At 41.7% G+C, this 16536-nt stretch overlaps 1 protein-coding gene across 1 annotated transcript; it reads right to left on the bottom strand.

Moving 5' to 3' along the window:
• Positions 1–506: 506 nt before the first annotated feature.
• On the bottom strand, positions 507–15458 carry LOC133132076 (ceramide synthase 2-like). The gene is made up of 11 exons (XM_061247224.1): positions 14996–15458; positions 9048–9221; positions 8622–8739; positions 7240–7358; positions 5143–5200; positions 4894–4944; positions 4501–4593; positions 3528–3656; positions 3189–3295; positions 2686–2839; positions 507–2397 (listed from the first exon to the last, which is right to left on the bottom strand). The coding sequence occupies exons 2-11, from the start codon at positions 9218–9220 to the stop codon at positions 2254–2256; spliced, it is 1146 nt and encodes a 381-aa protein (XP_061103208.1). The 5' UTR covers position 9221; positions 14996–15458; the 3' UTR covers positions 507–2253.
• Between the last annotated feature and the right edge of the window lie 1078 nt (positions 15459–16536).

The raw sequence follows: 16536 nt of genomic DNA, 5'->3' as shown, positions 1-16536 counted from the left end.
AAATATTAATACTATCAATAAAAAAGAAAGGCTCTTTACTGCCCAAATCAGACTCCAGTCTTGTTTGCTATAAGCTGATAACATGCTCTAACTTGTAAAATGGTTGTTAAAGCAGGTAAGCAGAGGTAGAAAATCCAGGTTCAGAAAGTAAAAGTCCTCCCCAGTATTTGCTCCAATCATCTGGTAGAACTAATGACTGAAATCAGCTGGCTCAGTTCAAGAAACACATAGCAGGACTTTTACTTTCTGACCCCTGGACTTTCCACCGGGGGAGGTCAGGAAGTATAATAATAGACAGGATGGAAGAACTAGACAATACATCTAGGCCTCCAGGTTGCAATATCATACACCAGTGGCTTGAAATACAGTGACTGTAGAGCCACTTCTTATGAACTCATAATACTGAGACAAAGAAAACAAAAAAAGAGACATACCGAAGCAGACATTTACATGGTCAATGTAATTTTCACACACTGTTCACAATAATTTTTTTAATGTATGATCATTACTGTGGTGCCTTCAATATTAAACACAGTAGGTAGGGTGCTGGGAATATCTAGGACAGTGAGTAAAGAAGGTGCTGACACATGGATCATGGTAAGCAAAATGGCTGACGTGATGACTGGATTGAGGAAGTACTGATGATGGCTCACTCCAGAGTGTGGGCCTCAATAGAGGAAAATAGAAAAGATTAACATTTGGAAGCAAGACGGAAAGTGGTCGCCTGAATGGATACAGGATATGATTGACAGATAGGCCGAGTCTAAGTCGTACTTTACAAGTAAGGCACTTTTACAACAAATCATTAAAACACTATTGTTGTGTCATCATTCATGTCAGTTTCTTCACATGTACTTGAGTGAAAGGCTGAAAGAAAGCTCAGCTCAATCCTTTACTTTCATCAGAAATAATACTTTCAATACTTTTAAAACTGTAAACCCATGTTCCACACTGCAATCATAACCCAAGTCACTGTCAACAAACCACAGAAATTGTCTCACAATGTCAAGGCTGTTGCAGCACTGTCTGCTCATGAATGCTGTAGCTTTGAGCTTCCAGACCCACAGCTCAAAGCCACAGTGTATGTTGTCTCTCATGAGGGTGGGATGACACTAAGGACTGAACAGGTCTAGAATATACCACACTGGATCAGGCTACACATGGCCTGGACTACAACACTGTCTCAGGGTGGTGGATGGACATTAAGGTCTATTTAAGTTTTCTTTGACATCACAGCACAAACCTCTGGAAAACCCTACAAAATGTATGAAAATGAATTCAACCTGTATGCTTTTGTCTCTTTTAAAGGTTTTGTGATTGAGACTAAGACCCAAAAGTGGTGTACACACATGTCGTACTAACACAAGACAAATAAACACACTTTTCTTAAGACCATAAGCACCATTACAACAGCCTCAAATCCTTAGTTTCAACCTACCACAGCAAAAATGGTCAGCATCTGATACTGTTGCAGTTACACTTTGCATGTAACTGACACTGAAATATAACTTTGTCACTCAAAACAGCAGTGGAGTTCAGCTGATGTAAAGAGCACTGTGCTTAAACAATAGCTGAGATGTGACCACAGCCTCCATCCCACTAGACTGAATTAACAGAATGAACAGGGGATTTCCTCTGTTTAAACAGGGTCTTCGGTCTCAGCACTGTCAAGTCTGGTGCTGTCAAAGGAATTGCTGATAAGTTTTTCAATAAGCAACATTCATACAGCTATGCACTCTCTGAATGAATGCTCTTTCTGCATTGCGCATGCAGGAAGTGTCAATGAATGAACTTTACCATAGATATAAATACCATAGATATAAATACAGATGAGGTTCAACACATAGGCCCCCATGGGGGGACGGGGGCTGGTTGGTAAAAAGAAGTGAATGAGGTGAAATTGACTTATGAAACATATCTTTAAAACATTTTTAGGAGCACCATGACTTTCTATTTTCTTATTACCCACATCTCCTGAGACAGAAGAAAACCAAGAATGACTTGTAATCAATGTGATGCATCCTTGGCAACAATTCAGTGCTCATTGTGGGTGGTGTTTCTGAGTTGGTATCTATGTGAGTGGATCTTTGACTTTGTCAGAGAACGTGTGTTTACTGTGTGCAGCAGTTTATTTGTTTCTCAGAAGGTGGAAGCACCTCCTTCATCCTCTCCTCCTCCCACACTCTTCCTCTGCCAGGACTCTGAATGAGAGGCAGGTTGTGTGTTCTGGCCTTGTGTCTCCGGTGGCGTACGTCACTCCGCCTTGCAGTGGTTGTTGTTGAGGATGGGGTGGCCATTTTGCGTTGGCCCATTCTTCTTCTCTTGCTCTTTCTCCTCATCTTCATCCCCCGACTCGTCTGTTTCATCCCTGTCGCTCCGCTCATCTTCCACAGTCTCCTGAGCAATGGAGAGAGTGTTTGAAAGAGACCAGCTGGCCTATTATTAATTTAAAAGAATCGTGTCTGTGAATCGGCTGCACAGACTTAACTTTCACAACAACATCCAACGTCCGTATCAGCCAGATGGAGTTTGACTGCTCGCTAAAGACATTGGGGACCACTGAATCACTAGAGTGCAGATGTTCTGCATATTTCAATACAGCCATCTCTCATATTTATTAATGCAGTCACACACACACACATGCACACACACACTAGTTAAGAGAGCAGGCGGCCGGCTCCGTACGTTGTTGGTCAGGAACTTGACGGCCATGCGCACGATGAGGATGGCCCAGAAGATGTGCAGGCACTGCAGCACCAGCAGCAGCCCGTTGAAGAAGTAATACCCGAAGAAGGGGCGGTAGACGGTCACTGGGTACACCCAGGTGCAGTACATGATCCTGTGGGAGAGCGGAGTAGGATTAGAGCCTCCTGCAAGGCTTTTATCAGTGCGTAGCTCTGAGGAGAGCAGTTTTTTTTTACATAGAACAGGGTCACTGCTCTGAAAATCATAGCACAAGCAGCATATTTTCATATGACGTGACTATGTATTTTATGAACTGCCCTTTAAAGGTTAGCGTACCGCTATGTGCTTTCCTCTTAAGTCTACTCTCTCACTAGACTTACTGTGCAGTCAATGTTACAGTGCAGAGGGCCATACTGTATAACAGCTCTGTGTTGTGTGCTCTTTGTACTGAGCTGTGGAGTATTATACATGACTGGATATGAGTGTACACGTCAGCTTCTTACCAGAAAGGGAAGAAGACCAGACGCGTGACGATAAAGACAGCAGCAAAGCCGATGAAGATGTAGTTGCAGGCGTTTTTCCAGCCTGCATAGTTGAACATCTTGGCTGACTGACAAAGGACAGAGAGATTTATAGAGATTAATATATTTTTCTGTGGCTGAATAATTTATCCTCCATGGGTAATACATAAATTAACATATTGCAATGTTAACAAGATAGGTAACAAGTAACAAGATAGGTTGCTCGAAAATCGACAAGAAATCGCTCATCCATTCACATTTACAGGTGCCACTGCATTTGAGAGTACAGTGGCTATCATTTGTATGCACATAGCTTCATACCTCTAGCAGGTAGTCGGAGGCATCGTGCACTAGCATGATCAGGGTTCCTGCCCGAACGTAGTTGAGGCACCAAGAGAAGCTGATCAGCATGATAGTGGCAACATGGTGAATGATCTGTTCATTAAAGTCCTGAGAGAGAGAGAGAGAGAGAGAGAGAGTCATATGTGCATCTGTGTTAGTTTATTTTTCAGGCTACATGTTCTGGTTTTGTGCACATAAGAAGCACAGGAGTGATAATGAGTCATGCCAGTAGAAGATTTTTGCTGACATTAGCTCAGGCGGTCAGAGAGGTTGTCTGGCAGTCGGAAGGATCGATCCCCTGCCCTGGCTGATTGGTGCCTTACATGGTAGCCTATCACCATTGGTGTGTGAGTGTGTGTGTGATTGGGTCAATGAGAGGCATTAATTGTAAAGCACTTTGGATAAAAGCCCTGTATAACTGCAGTCCATTTACCATTTACCATAGGTTTTAGTGGGATAGCGTGGTCAGTAATTGCTTGTACAGTAGTAGACAAACAAAAACTAAATCTGTCATTTATCTTTTTTTCTTCTGACATGTTTGATGTGCAGTGTGTGTGTGTGTATGTGTGTGTGTGTGTGTGTGTGTATGTATCTGTACAGAATTAATGAATGACAATGACACACTGAGTTATTCAATTGCAGAAAAGCCTTATGAAAGGGTAGATGCTGCAGCATTATCACAAGTTTAAATCAGTCCCTGATTAGAGGGGAGGAATGAAAGCTGAAAGCCAACAGTTCCCTGCCATACACCATTGGCACATATCCACCTAATATCACGAGATAAACCTTGTGTTCAAACAATCTTGATATCAATTTGTAGATATTTATCTCATTGCTCATTGTAATGGGTGCGTAGTCCAAGCGGCAACAATCAATCAAAACTGGACAAAATCGAGTTTAAACAACTGGTGGGTTTGAGACAATATAGTAACGGAAGTGGGAGATGACTTACTTTCCGCTTGACGTCTGATGCTACGCTGAAAAGTAGAGATGCATAAAAGCCCAGCTCAATCATGTAGTACCAGTACTGAGATGGCAAAAGGGTCTGAGAGAGAGAGAGGGAGGGAGAATGAGTAAGAGAAAGTGGGAGAATAAGACAGTGACAGAGAGGGTGGAAAATGAAGATTTACACAATTAAATTACAGATTACATTGCATTACATTACAGATATTCAGCTGCTCTTAACCAGAGCAACGTTCAATGTAGGAATCATTTTAGACTTTTAGTGGAGTAAGTAGTGGAGTAAGTTACACACTTTAGGGTTTTCTTTGACATTTACACAGCTGGAAATGCACTTCATATACATGGTGTATAGTGACACCATACCTAATAACAATTCACATACCAATATGGGGAATCCTTCCCACATTTCCTTCACATCATAGAGCCAGGGTTTCTGTGGGGAGAGAGTGAGTGAGCAGATATGAACTTCAGACAGATTTTAAAAGTTGTTTGTGGAGCACCAAAACAAGGAGCTTGGATACATCTCACTGTCTGGTTCTGTATGTGAAGAGGAAAAGTAGAGCAGAGCAGAGAGGTCAAAGCAGAGGGAGATGGACGGTGGAAGAAGGGGTGATGAAAGGATGATACTCACATCAATGAGTGCAGCTAGGCCAGCAATGAAAGCAAGAAGGTAAAACGTAAATCTCCAACTGCAAGAGAACACACAGTCTGAACACCCCGCATACACAACTGGACAGAAACACACCTCTGACAACAGTACTCAAACACATTCTCAATGCCCCACATTCACAACTGCACAACAGTCTCAAAACATCACATTCACAAACATTGAAACCAAAATAATACGCATTCACAGCTACATACCAGCCTGTTTCAGCACCATACACTCAAAAACGCCCACACTGATAACATAGAATCACACCTACAGAATTACAGTTATACCCCACACATATTCACAATATGCACAACAGAATCAGCACAACATTTAGTCAAGGGTCCTGAAACTACAACCCACAACTACACCATATAACAATGGTATTAATTATACATCACAGCGCAACAGCATTTCAGAACAGCAGTATATGTAGATGCACAAATGAGAAGGACTGGAGGAGGGGGAAGAAGCTACAGATGTCAGGATAAAGGGTAGAAAGAATGAAGTGAATGGGAGGAAACACAAGGGAGAGAGTGATATAAATGTGTGAGACACAGAGCGGGAGAGAGATCCTGTACAGTGTGCTTGTTGTTTGCAGAAACAATAGGCCGATTCAAGCCGCAGGCCTACACAGTAACCACAGGACTCAACAGCACATGCAGCACAGTGCACACTATTAACACCAAACGCATATGACCACTGTGTGGTGACACTGAACCCTCAAGACCACCTTCAAACCCACATTGTAGTAAAGGTACAGCTAATATAAGTTGTTCAGTTTATGGTTCAGTGCTGAATATCCATGAACTATTATTACTATTATTAATTATTATTATTATTAATTATTATTATTATTATTATTATTATTATTATTATTATTATTATTATTATTAAAGGAATTATCATTGTCTAAAAGGAAGTTACAGAATTGGAAATCACAAAGAAATTATCACAGAATCTGCTGTGACCACAAGCATATTCAGTACAAAAAGTCCAATAGTGTAACATAATTTTATTTGTCCAAGTCCTGCTTAATAATAGCTCTATGCTCTGTGGAAGGATTCAAAGTCACTATATTGAAGAATTAGCTTTGATGTAGCTTTTAGAGGCAAAGAAGTAATCAGCCAGTGCCACTGGGGTATCCTGAAACATGTTTTACACTTTGTGTTTTTGGTCTATTTCCTGTCAGTTACTCGGGAAAGAGGCTATGTTTAGCTAGCTTCGTGCTTATAGGAAATCTGTCACAGACAAGCTAAATAATGTAGGCAATACAAATACCCTAAAAGCCACATGTCAGAAGTTTGCTCCTGAAATGTATCTGACATTATTGGATGCTATTAAAACACAGATTTAAATAATTAAAGCCATTAAAATGTCACATCAATTTGACATCGGGTCAACCAAAGGTTATAGTATCTGAGGGCTTCAAACTCCCATTAGAATCCCTTTTTTATTCTTGCTGAGTGTTATACAGTATATGCATGTCATGCACACAAACCTCGAAAAACAATTGTACTTCTCAGCAACAGCAAAAAAATAAATTAAATAAAACAGAATTATTGCTCATTCAGCTTTCGGTTTGAAACAATGTAGGTATTGAAATTAAAACTAAAAACTAAAAAATTGACACTTTTTTTTGTTTTGGGGTGTGGTCCGGGTGGCATTGTTCTGCCACACCTCCCCACTTCACAGCTATATAAGGTTGCACCACTGTAACATCCCAGTTACAGCACTGCATTGTCTTTTGTGTGTGCTGTACATTCCTAGTTACAGGACTGCATTGTCCTTTGTGTGTGTGCTGTACATTCCCAGTTACAGGACTGCATTGTCCTTTGTGTGTGTGCTGTACATTCCCAGTTACAGGACTGCATTGTCCTTTGTGTGTGTGCTGTACATTCCCAGTTACAGGACTGCATTGTCCTTTGTGTGTGTGCTGTACATTCCCAGTTACAGGACTGCATTGCCTACTGTGTGTGCTGTACCGTGTTATATGACTGCATTGCCTCTTGTGTGTGCTGTGCCATGTTATATGACTGCCCGTCAATGTGGCCCAGTGTTTGAGTGGCAGCGTACCTTGCCTCCCGAAACTTCTTGAGAAGACTGGGCCTATCCTGATTCCTGCGACGCCTGAACCATTGCTGGACCTGACGCACTGAACAACCCGTCTGTTTGCTCAAACTCTCTATCGAACTCTGAAAGTAAAAATCAGACAGACAGATACAGATATAGCCATTAGCCCTGGCAGTAAAATGTTGAGTGAAATTCAGATTTTAGGCATTTAGCAGATCCTCTTATCCAGGGCAATGTTTACAACTTAAATCCTTTACATACAATCCATTTAAACAGCTAATTTAACAGTGAAGCAATTACAATTTAAGTATCTTGCTCAAAGGCACAACTGGAAGTGAGAACCAAAGTTGCAACCAAATCCAGTTCCTAAACCATTGTACTATTATACTATCCTTTTTTATTATTGGTGAGTGTTATATGTACATGTTATACAGTATATGCACGTCATGCAAAAAATCTCCAAAAATCATGTGCATCTCAGCAACAGCAAAAAAAAAAAAAGAATTATTGCTTATTTAGCTTTAGTTTTGAAACAATGTTTGGTATTGAGATGTATTTGCCATATTGCCACACAGACTGCTGTTTTACACATACATCTTTTTTGTCATCATTTTTATCTTGGATCAGGCCACATTTTAGCCAATGATAGATGTAAATAAACTTGACAGGAAAATACAACACAGATTTACAATTTGTGTAAATTTGTTCCAGATTTCAGGAAGTATGATTTGTTCAAAAACTATCTATATGGTCCACGGACTATAGCAATGTTATCACATTCATTTCAGAAAAAAATATTTTCCCTGAGAGCTTTGTACATATGGTGCACTTAAAACATTGGCATGAACCTTGGAAAGATATACTCCATTCAGAATTAGCCACACATTTTTATGATTTTCATAACGTGGTTTTGAGTAAGCAAACTATGTCACATATGCCAAATTAGCTCATTAAAATAGTTTCAAGTTACTTGAGAGAAGTGTTTTCAGAAAATGTACATTTTTGTACAAAGCCAGTTGAAAGTTGTGTGAGTGGGGTGGTTATGCTTTCATCTTATATTACATGCCACATACATAAAGTACAGTCATGTGATTACTGGGGATGTATAGCACTCTGTATGTGGGCACTCTTTATGGGGCGGCCTGTAGTGTAGTGGTTAAGGCACATGACTGGGACCCGCAATGTCGGCAGTTCGATTCCCGGTGTAGCCACAATAAGATCCACACAGCTGTTGGGCCCTTGAGCAAGGCCCTTAACCCTGCATTGCTCCAGGGGGGATTGTCTTCTGCTTAGTCTAATCAACTGTACGTTGCTCTGGATAAGAGTGTCAAATGCCAATAATGTAATGTAGTGTATGTATGCATCTGTGTGGGCCACATGATTACCTGTGTGGGCTGTTTGGATTTGCTATGGTAGTATGATTCCAGTGTGGGGTTGTGTGCTGCTCTAAGTCGAACTTTCTCCTGCAGTCCAAGTAACACAGCCAACGGGGTGGCCACTGTCCTAGTGAGGGACAAAGAGAAAGAGAGAGATAGAGGCAAACAGAGAAAGAAGTTAAAATGGGATGGAAGAGAAGGAGAGAGACAATGGAACAATGGAGATGACAAATGGGACAGTAAGAGGAAGGAGAGAGGAAAATCATTATAATATATTACATATTCTTACGTATTTTTTTCTTGTTCATTCAATAAACAGAAAGGTCAAAATGTCAAAACAACAGCGTACAACAAAACAAACAAACATAAAAGGTGGAAAGTGATGAGGAGAGGTGTGAGGAGCAGGAGGACAGCCGCTGAATGGAAGTCTCTGACCTCTCAAAGATCTGCCGGACGGCCAGGAAGGCCAAAGCGATGGGAATGGAGACCCAGAGGTCACGGGCCTTGGCGTAGACACGTCCATCTCTGTCCTGTATGTCGGCCCAGCCCAGTCCTTCAGGGAACCAGCGCCGCTCCTGCCAGAACCAGTCGCTCAGCCACTCCAACATGCTGGAGGAGGAGGAGAACCCCGGGGTTACGAACAGCTCACTGCCAGGGAGAGGGGAAGGGTTAACATGCATAATATAGACTGAGCAGACATTACATGGCTATCTCACGGTTATCACACAATAATCTTATGAAGAAAGCTTCCCATCTTATTATTTTTCTGTTTTTCACCGAAACCTCTGAAATGTTAAATGCACTAGCCTTTGACAAACCCTCTGAAGTGCATAAGGGAGGGAACGATGGGAAGTGAGAAAGAGAGAGAGAGATTTAGAGAATTTAAAGTGGTGATTCATGCATGCGCTGACTGCCACGCCTCACACCCCACACCGGATGTAGGGTGGATTCTAGTTCCAAATAACAAGATGCAAAATCCAGGCAAATAGGCGTAGCGAGTATGCAGCAGGATTTCCAGTAAGATTAAGAAGATCCAAACATGACAGATACACGAATGTGGGCACAGTGCAGTCTAATGCGGTCTCTGGATGAATCATACACTCGCCACACCACAGGAAATCCACATAACTGAGGAAAATCAGCTATGCTCATACATAGAAAAGGCCTAATGCAAGAACACATGGGCCATAGAAGTAAGTACAACTCATATTTTTAAATAGAAACAGAAATATTTCATAGGCCCTTCAATTATATATTACCATTTGTATGGAAAACAACCATTTCAAGATCAAGACATGGCTTTTGCATTTAAGACAGCATTAAGATAGGCTTGCATTTTACACGGCTCACCGATTCTTTGACCCACTTACTGTACAGGGCACTTTGCAGCAGCAGCAAGCCAAGCGGCTGCCCAAGGGCTGAACAGCTGTGTCTGAGCAGAGCAGACTAACCACAGCTAACCGCAACGTGACCAGGGCAACGTCTTCCTATGCCCACAGCACACTGAACCAGGTGCGTTTTCGGGCAGAGATTCAGAAAATGCAACGGGCTCACAGCTACATTAGTGTCACCTGCAGGATTTCAATCCACCTCCTTCTGGTTCGCATGTCTGACCATAAGTCAGCGCTGTCTTCACCCTGCTGAACTATGGCCGGCGTGTTTGCACAACATTAGGCACATTGTTGAACTCTTGCATTAATGTGTGCGCGCTGAATTCCACGCGTCATGGGACGCTGATCATCGCTCCCTCATTTCGGCCCTGAAGCCGTGCCAATGTGCTGGTCACAGTGAGAGGGCCCCAGCAGGACAATAACACGGCAGCAGCACGGGCCGGAGCCCAGGACACCGGGTCCAAGTGCAACGCACTGTGGGACGCTGGGGCCGCAAACATAAACATAAGAACCGAAGAGCAAAAACCCCGACATTAACTGAAGAAAATGCCCAGAGACCGCAGACAATGCTTGCAATATTTTGGCCACCAAGCCTGTACCTAGCCATTATTCTATTCCTAAGGTCGAGGGACAGCAAGAGCTAAGGCTCTGGGTAAGATCTTGCAGATGTGTCCCCAAATGAGGCATTTGGTTTACATATCTTGAGTGTGTCACTGAATAGCTATATGATGAAACATGAGTCAATTACTGAAAAACTGAATTAATATTCAAGTGCTTGTTTTATTTTTTATAAATACAAAAAAAAATATATATATATATATATATATATGTAAATATAATATTTCCTTATATACACAGTTTATCTATTATGTATGTTTCAACAATCAATCTTACAAGCTATATATAAAATATGTCATTGATTCACCTAAATGTACCCCACTTACAGGGATGTGGCCATCTTATAGTTACAGTGATTACAAACAGAATCTTGACATGAACTGGAAACCATTTAACCCATCTCTATCCTACAAAGCCACTTGACACCCAGACATACTCAGTACAATAAAGGCCCCATTTATACCTGATTGTTTCATGTGACTTCGATAATGTTTTAAGAAATAACAAATCTGTTTGGGAGCAAGAAAATGTATTTAAAGGTAAGAGTCAATCAAAGCTGGGGGTTGTACTGAATCCACACAGAGGGTGTTCGTACCATCTGAGCCCTGTCTATTCTCAACGAAGCAGGGCTTCACGTCCACAGAGATGCTCTGGGTCAGGCATGGGATCCTGCAGCACACAGCACTGTATTTACTTATGGCAGCCTTTGCCAGCCATTTATTGGCTGACAGCATCATGTGACTGGACTGACCACACTGCTCTGAGCCAATGAAGACACTGATCACATTTTTGCCTTTGTGGAAATGCTCCAAGAGCTTTCCGCTGTTCTCTGAGTCAGAGGAAATTTTGACTGATACAGCCGCCAGTGATTCATGTAAAGGGTGTTCACAGTACCACTAAAGCAGCTGTCTGCCTGGGAAGCCTGAGACTATCCCAATAAATATCTCACTTAAAAATAAAATCACAATTCTTACTGATAAAAGATTCAATTTAAAGAAAAAAACCCCCTGCAATTTCAGAACCAATTTTGGTGCAGTACAAACGCTCAACCAGATCAATCAATGTAATTACTGTAACTTTGGCAACAAGGACTGACACAGCAGGTATACTCCTCTCCTTTTATCCCCACTTTGAAACGTCCATTCAGGACAATCCTCTGCTGCAGGGTCCACATTCGGGTGCCTGATCCATCCAGAAGATCTGCTCCTAAAGCGACGAGGCAGAAGACACCCTGCCAACTGAGACGCTTCCTCCCTGGGGCAGAGCTTTGGCCAATTATGCCTTGCCCTGATAATGTTGCCCAGCCACCGACAGGGCAGTCAACTTACATTTACATTAGGTCACGCTATTTTAGGCTTTTGGCAGACACTCTTATCCGAAACAACTTACACAGCTTATTTACTGAAGCAATTCAGGTTAAGTGCCATACTCAAGGGTACAATGGCAGCACGCCACCTGGGAATACAATTTACAACCTTTGAGTTGCAACCCAAGTTCCCCAGCAAAGAACAAGTGCCTCAGCAGAAAGTGATGCCCACTTTTTTTTTCCTACTTTGAGATCTGCCTCACCTGAGTCAGTACAGCTCACCGTGTAATAATAACACATGGGTAATTCTAGCAGCACAGGGAAACTGAAAAACAAATGAATACCTTTCTACAATGAAACTGTGAAATGATTTTTTTTTCATTCATTGTGACCTGTCATCATTTTGAATCAACCACTACGCATGGCCATTTCCCACACTTTCTCCTCACAGAACAGAAACTCTTTGTTGGTTTCAAACAAAAGTTGAAAACAAAAGAGGGTTTCATTCCTCCACAATTTTTCTGATGATATTTCTCGCAGTGATATTTGTTGATTTGTTACGCCGAGAAACTGCGAAAGGGCAAACGAGGACTTGATGGGGGAACCACCCGCTGTAAACTCACTACTTTATTACATTTAATTCAGTTATCAACATTAATAACTAATAATATGTGTATTCAAATTTGAGCACTGTCCATTGAGCAATTTTGTACTGTACATTGAGCAAACTTTTTCAGCTGTTATTGTCATAATCCTTCAGCTGCACTGTGAGGTTGGTTCAGTGAGGTCCCGCAGCTTAAAATGACATGGACATACACACCACGTCTCAAGGTAAAACACCTGCGCACACACACACACACACACACACAGAGCCTCCTAAATCCAGATGTTGAATCCGGATGAATTTATACTTTAGCACAATAAAATACAGTAGTCAAAATACATTGAAACATGGCTGCCACTTCACCGCCACGTCGAGGCCAGACTGGGTCCGATTTAATGAACTCACAATAAGACAGTTGACCCAGATTATAAATTATAAATCCCAGTTGCAATTACCCACATTATGCTCACACTTGGGCTTCTAGTCCACTACTGTCTTTCAGTATGTTTAACTTGCTTGTAGGGGAGTGGTGGTAACTACGATTAACTAGATCCAAATGCAATAGGCCTAAATATGAAAATGGCACAAACTGATGGGAGAATTGAATGTGTAATGAGAAATCTATTACTCAAAGAAATAGGAAATGGACTGCCAGGACATTACGGCTGTATCACTGTATATAGGCCCTGCAACCTAGCGGGAGTCGGCTATGCATTGACACATAGGGGAGGGAAGAGGGAAACGCAGGGGTGGAAATTATCGGTGACTTCAAGTTGCAACAAACAGCCTAGTTCCACAGCGTATTGCCGTAGATTTAAACATGTTCATAAAGGAAAGTCGAACATTCGGTGGGTGTAGGACTATGTATTGCAACAGTTTAACAAAGGTTTTTGCTATTACGTATCCGATAACTCTTACATCGAGTTTCCAAACTTTTGGGCACGCTAGAAATTCTGCAGAATACAACTGCACATTGAACTGTGTTGCTGTTGTATCCCCCAGCGCATACAATTCCTATGAATAACAGGGTGATACATCACGCCATTACTACACAGCTGTGAATATTTTATTAATTAGCTGTACGCGGTATTGAGGCGGATAACGACGGAGAGAAACTCCCAAACTCATGACTTTTTTATTACGTCGTTTTGTATAGCCTATGCTAAGTACTCACAAGAAACGGACGTTTGAAGTCACAACGAAATTAATTGTGACCACGCAATAATGTAGGCTACTTACACGTCTCATCAATCATCTAATGATGCATCTGACAAAAACCGTGCCTGTATGAGACCGTGCCTTTAGATTTTATGGGCAGTTCAGGCAAAATATGGTATATAAGGCTATTTTTTTCTATGATTATTGGATTTTAAATCCACAAACCTTCTGTGGAGACACAACGTTGGTCGTCTCAGATGTTATTCAACGTGTTTTTCACATCTGAGGTAGGCTGCCATACGCGCTATTTTGTCAGTTCTATTCTAGTTCTGATTCGATCCGATCTGTTTAATATATTAGCTAATTAACTCAGTTGTTTGCTTCAAGTGATAAAAAGCAAAAATGTAGTTGAGACAATCCACATATGCAACTGAGTAAAATGCCCAGTGTTAAATTAACCCATTAACCCTGACACCAACCCTGTACTGTAGTGGTGATTGGACAGGACACCTCTACAGTCTGAAGGCTTTACACGAGTGGTGACCAACCCTGGCCCTGGAGAGCTACATTTCAATCCTAATGTGACACGCCTGACTATACTAATAAGCAGCTCAACAAGATCTCTAGCTGTTGAATGCGGTGTGATTTGTTGGGGTTGCAGTGAAAACCTACAGGTCTCCAGGAACCGTGTAGGTTACGACTGGTTTACACTACAAGCTGCTTGGCATGAGGCTACACTGCACTGATTCCTTACTTATAACTTTAGCCTACCACTACACCTATACTATTTTCAGATAGTGCAAGCAGAGGGAAGCTAAGAGTGGCCTATGCAGTGAGCACGTGTCTGTGTATACCGTGTTGCTGTCTGTCTGTTTCATCATCTGAAATGGTTTATGTATAGATTTTGCAAGTCAGGCATAGGCCTAGGCTATGCAGTCTGTGTTCCATTGTGAGATGGGCAGAGTGTGCTCTGGTCCAAGTATTCAGGATAACATGTGAATAGGGTATTGTTTGCTTGAACGCTGTACTGGGTTAAATGTTAATTCAGTGTGAATTGAACTCTATAGTCAAATAGGGATCTTATGTAGCCTACTTTCTATGAGAGCTGATTTCACACTGGACATTGTACCATGGAGATGTCCAGATTCAACAACTTGATAAACAAAAGAACAACGTAAAGATAAATGAGCAACCCTGTACTGTTAGCCAAGAGGAAATATGATTAGAATGACAATAAACATTGCACGTGATAGTGAAGCGTATGGGAATAACAGCTATTCGTTGATGTATAATGGTGGCTACTTACTTCAGTCAGAGAGTCCACCCAGGTCCACTCAGAAAAGAAGGTGAGGACAAAGATTAAATTTGCGCTAAGCCCAATAAATCGTTACTGATGGTGCTCGCTGTTGATAAAGCAATGAAGTTGAAGCCAGTCGGTAATTTATAGCGCCACCGAAGTCGTTGCCGGATCCCAGTGTCTGTTGGTGGGTAAGCGTGTCCGCAGCCTGTCTGGGTTTATGGTCCGACCTTTCTGTCTCCGCAGCTCATCTGCATATTTTAAAAACCAGTTCTGATAACAAAACAGGAATGAAATGAAACTGGTGAAATGAAGACCTACTGAATATTCTTTGAATTGTTTTACTGTGTCTGTAAGTGTCCTCATTGATTAGTGAGAATCCAAGTTTATTCTTTTAAGACAACTCTCCAACTTTTTATTCTTCTCCACTAGTGATGGAAGGCAACGGTTCTCCGCCAAGAACAGGCATCGGTCAGTCCTACTGTCGTATCTGACGAGAGGACAGAAAATGATCCAAGAGGGAGGGGTAATAGACGAGGAGAGGGGAGGGATAACAGAGTGACGTTTAAACACACACGAGGAGAACTCCCCAGTTCCTTTCCGGACTATAGTAAAACACTAACTGTACTCAAACTCTTCCCTCATTCAACTGACTAGAGGTCAAATTTTTATTTGTCGGTTTACGATTCTCAGATTACCTTAATATAGCCTTTGTTTACAGTATTAATAATAATTGGCACCCCATTTCAATGCGGGGCATACATTTATTTTCGTGGAAATCTGACTGGCAAACAGGATTTTGTCCCATGCCCCCTTCTTTTTTTATCGTTGTGATTTCTACTTGCACATCGTCCCGTTTATTGTGCACGTGATATGCGTATTATAATGTTCTCAGTGTGGTGCTACTAATTCGGAGATAACCGGAATTACAATGTGTTTAGCTGTTCTCTCTTAATTTGACTTTGGGAAAGCGACAGGAAAAGGCTGAGTGGACAATGTGGCATATGAACCGTTTGGAAAGACCGAGGTCATTGCGGTTGTGCCCGAGGTGTAGCCTACGGGGTGTCTATCAGTGGAGTAGATGTATTTAATAACGCTGTGAAGGAATCGAGTTGGTGCGCATGGGACTGAAGTTACTGAGGAGAGTTTTAGACAGTGGTGCGTAGTCTTTTAACAATTAGATAATTAATAATATGGTAATATGGTTATTTTTTCAAGTGGTATACTGAAAAAGGAACCTTTCATTTTACAACCAGTAATTAAAGCCATGTTCTATAGGGTGGGGCAGCTACCCCTTCGACGTGTATTTATTTATTTATTTCGGTGCGCCTGGTAACATACGCCGTGCTTTCCACACAAGTCGGCGATTCTTCAAAGGGGAAAAAAACACCACATTCCATTGCCTTCTGCCTAATGCGACTTTATTGCGCCTGCCATATCAAGATAGAATTCCATATAGGATCTGCCCCATAATCAAGTGGATGTCATAAAGGAGCTATGCCAGCGCGTGTCATCATCATTCACTCATTTGAATTAAAAATTACATTACA

Source organism: Conger conger, chromosome 1 (genome assembly GCF_963514075.1).
Source record: "Conger conger chromosome 1, fConCon1.1, whole genome shotgun sequence".
In the NCBI taxonomy this organism is placed as follows: Eukaryota; Metazoa; Chordata; class Actinopteri; order Anguilliformes; family Congridae; genus Conger; species Conger conger.
This window is presented reverse-complemented; position numbering and strand designations above follow the sequence as displayed.

Excerpts from the sequence above, each read along its gene's own strand:
- LOC133132076 (XM_061247224.1), bottom strand. The coding sequence starts at position 9,220 with ATGTTGGAGTGGCTGAGCGACTGGTTCTGGCAGGAGCGGCGCTGGTTC. Across the intron at positions 4,594-4,893 it reads GGGAAGGATTCCCCATATTG|ACCCTTTTGCCATCTCAGTA; the intron begins GTATGTGAATTG and ends TCTCTCTCTCAG. Across the intron at positions 2,398-2,685 it reads TCAAGTTCCTGACCAACAAC|GAGACTGTGGAAGATGAGCG; the intron begins GTACGGAGCCGG and ends TCCATTGCTCAG.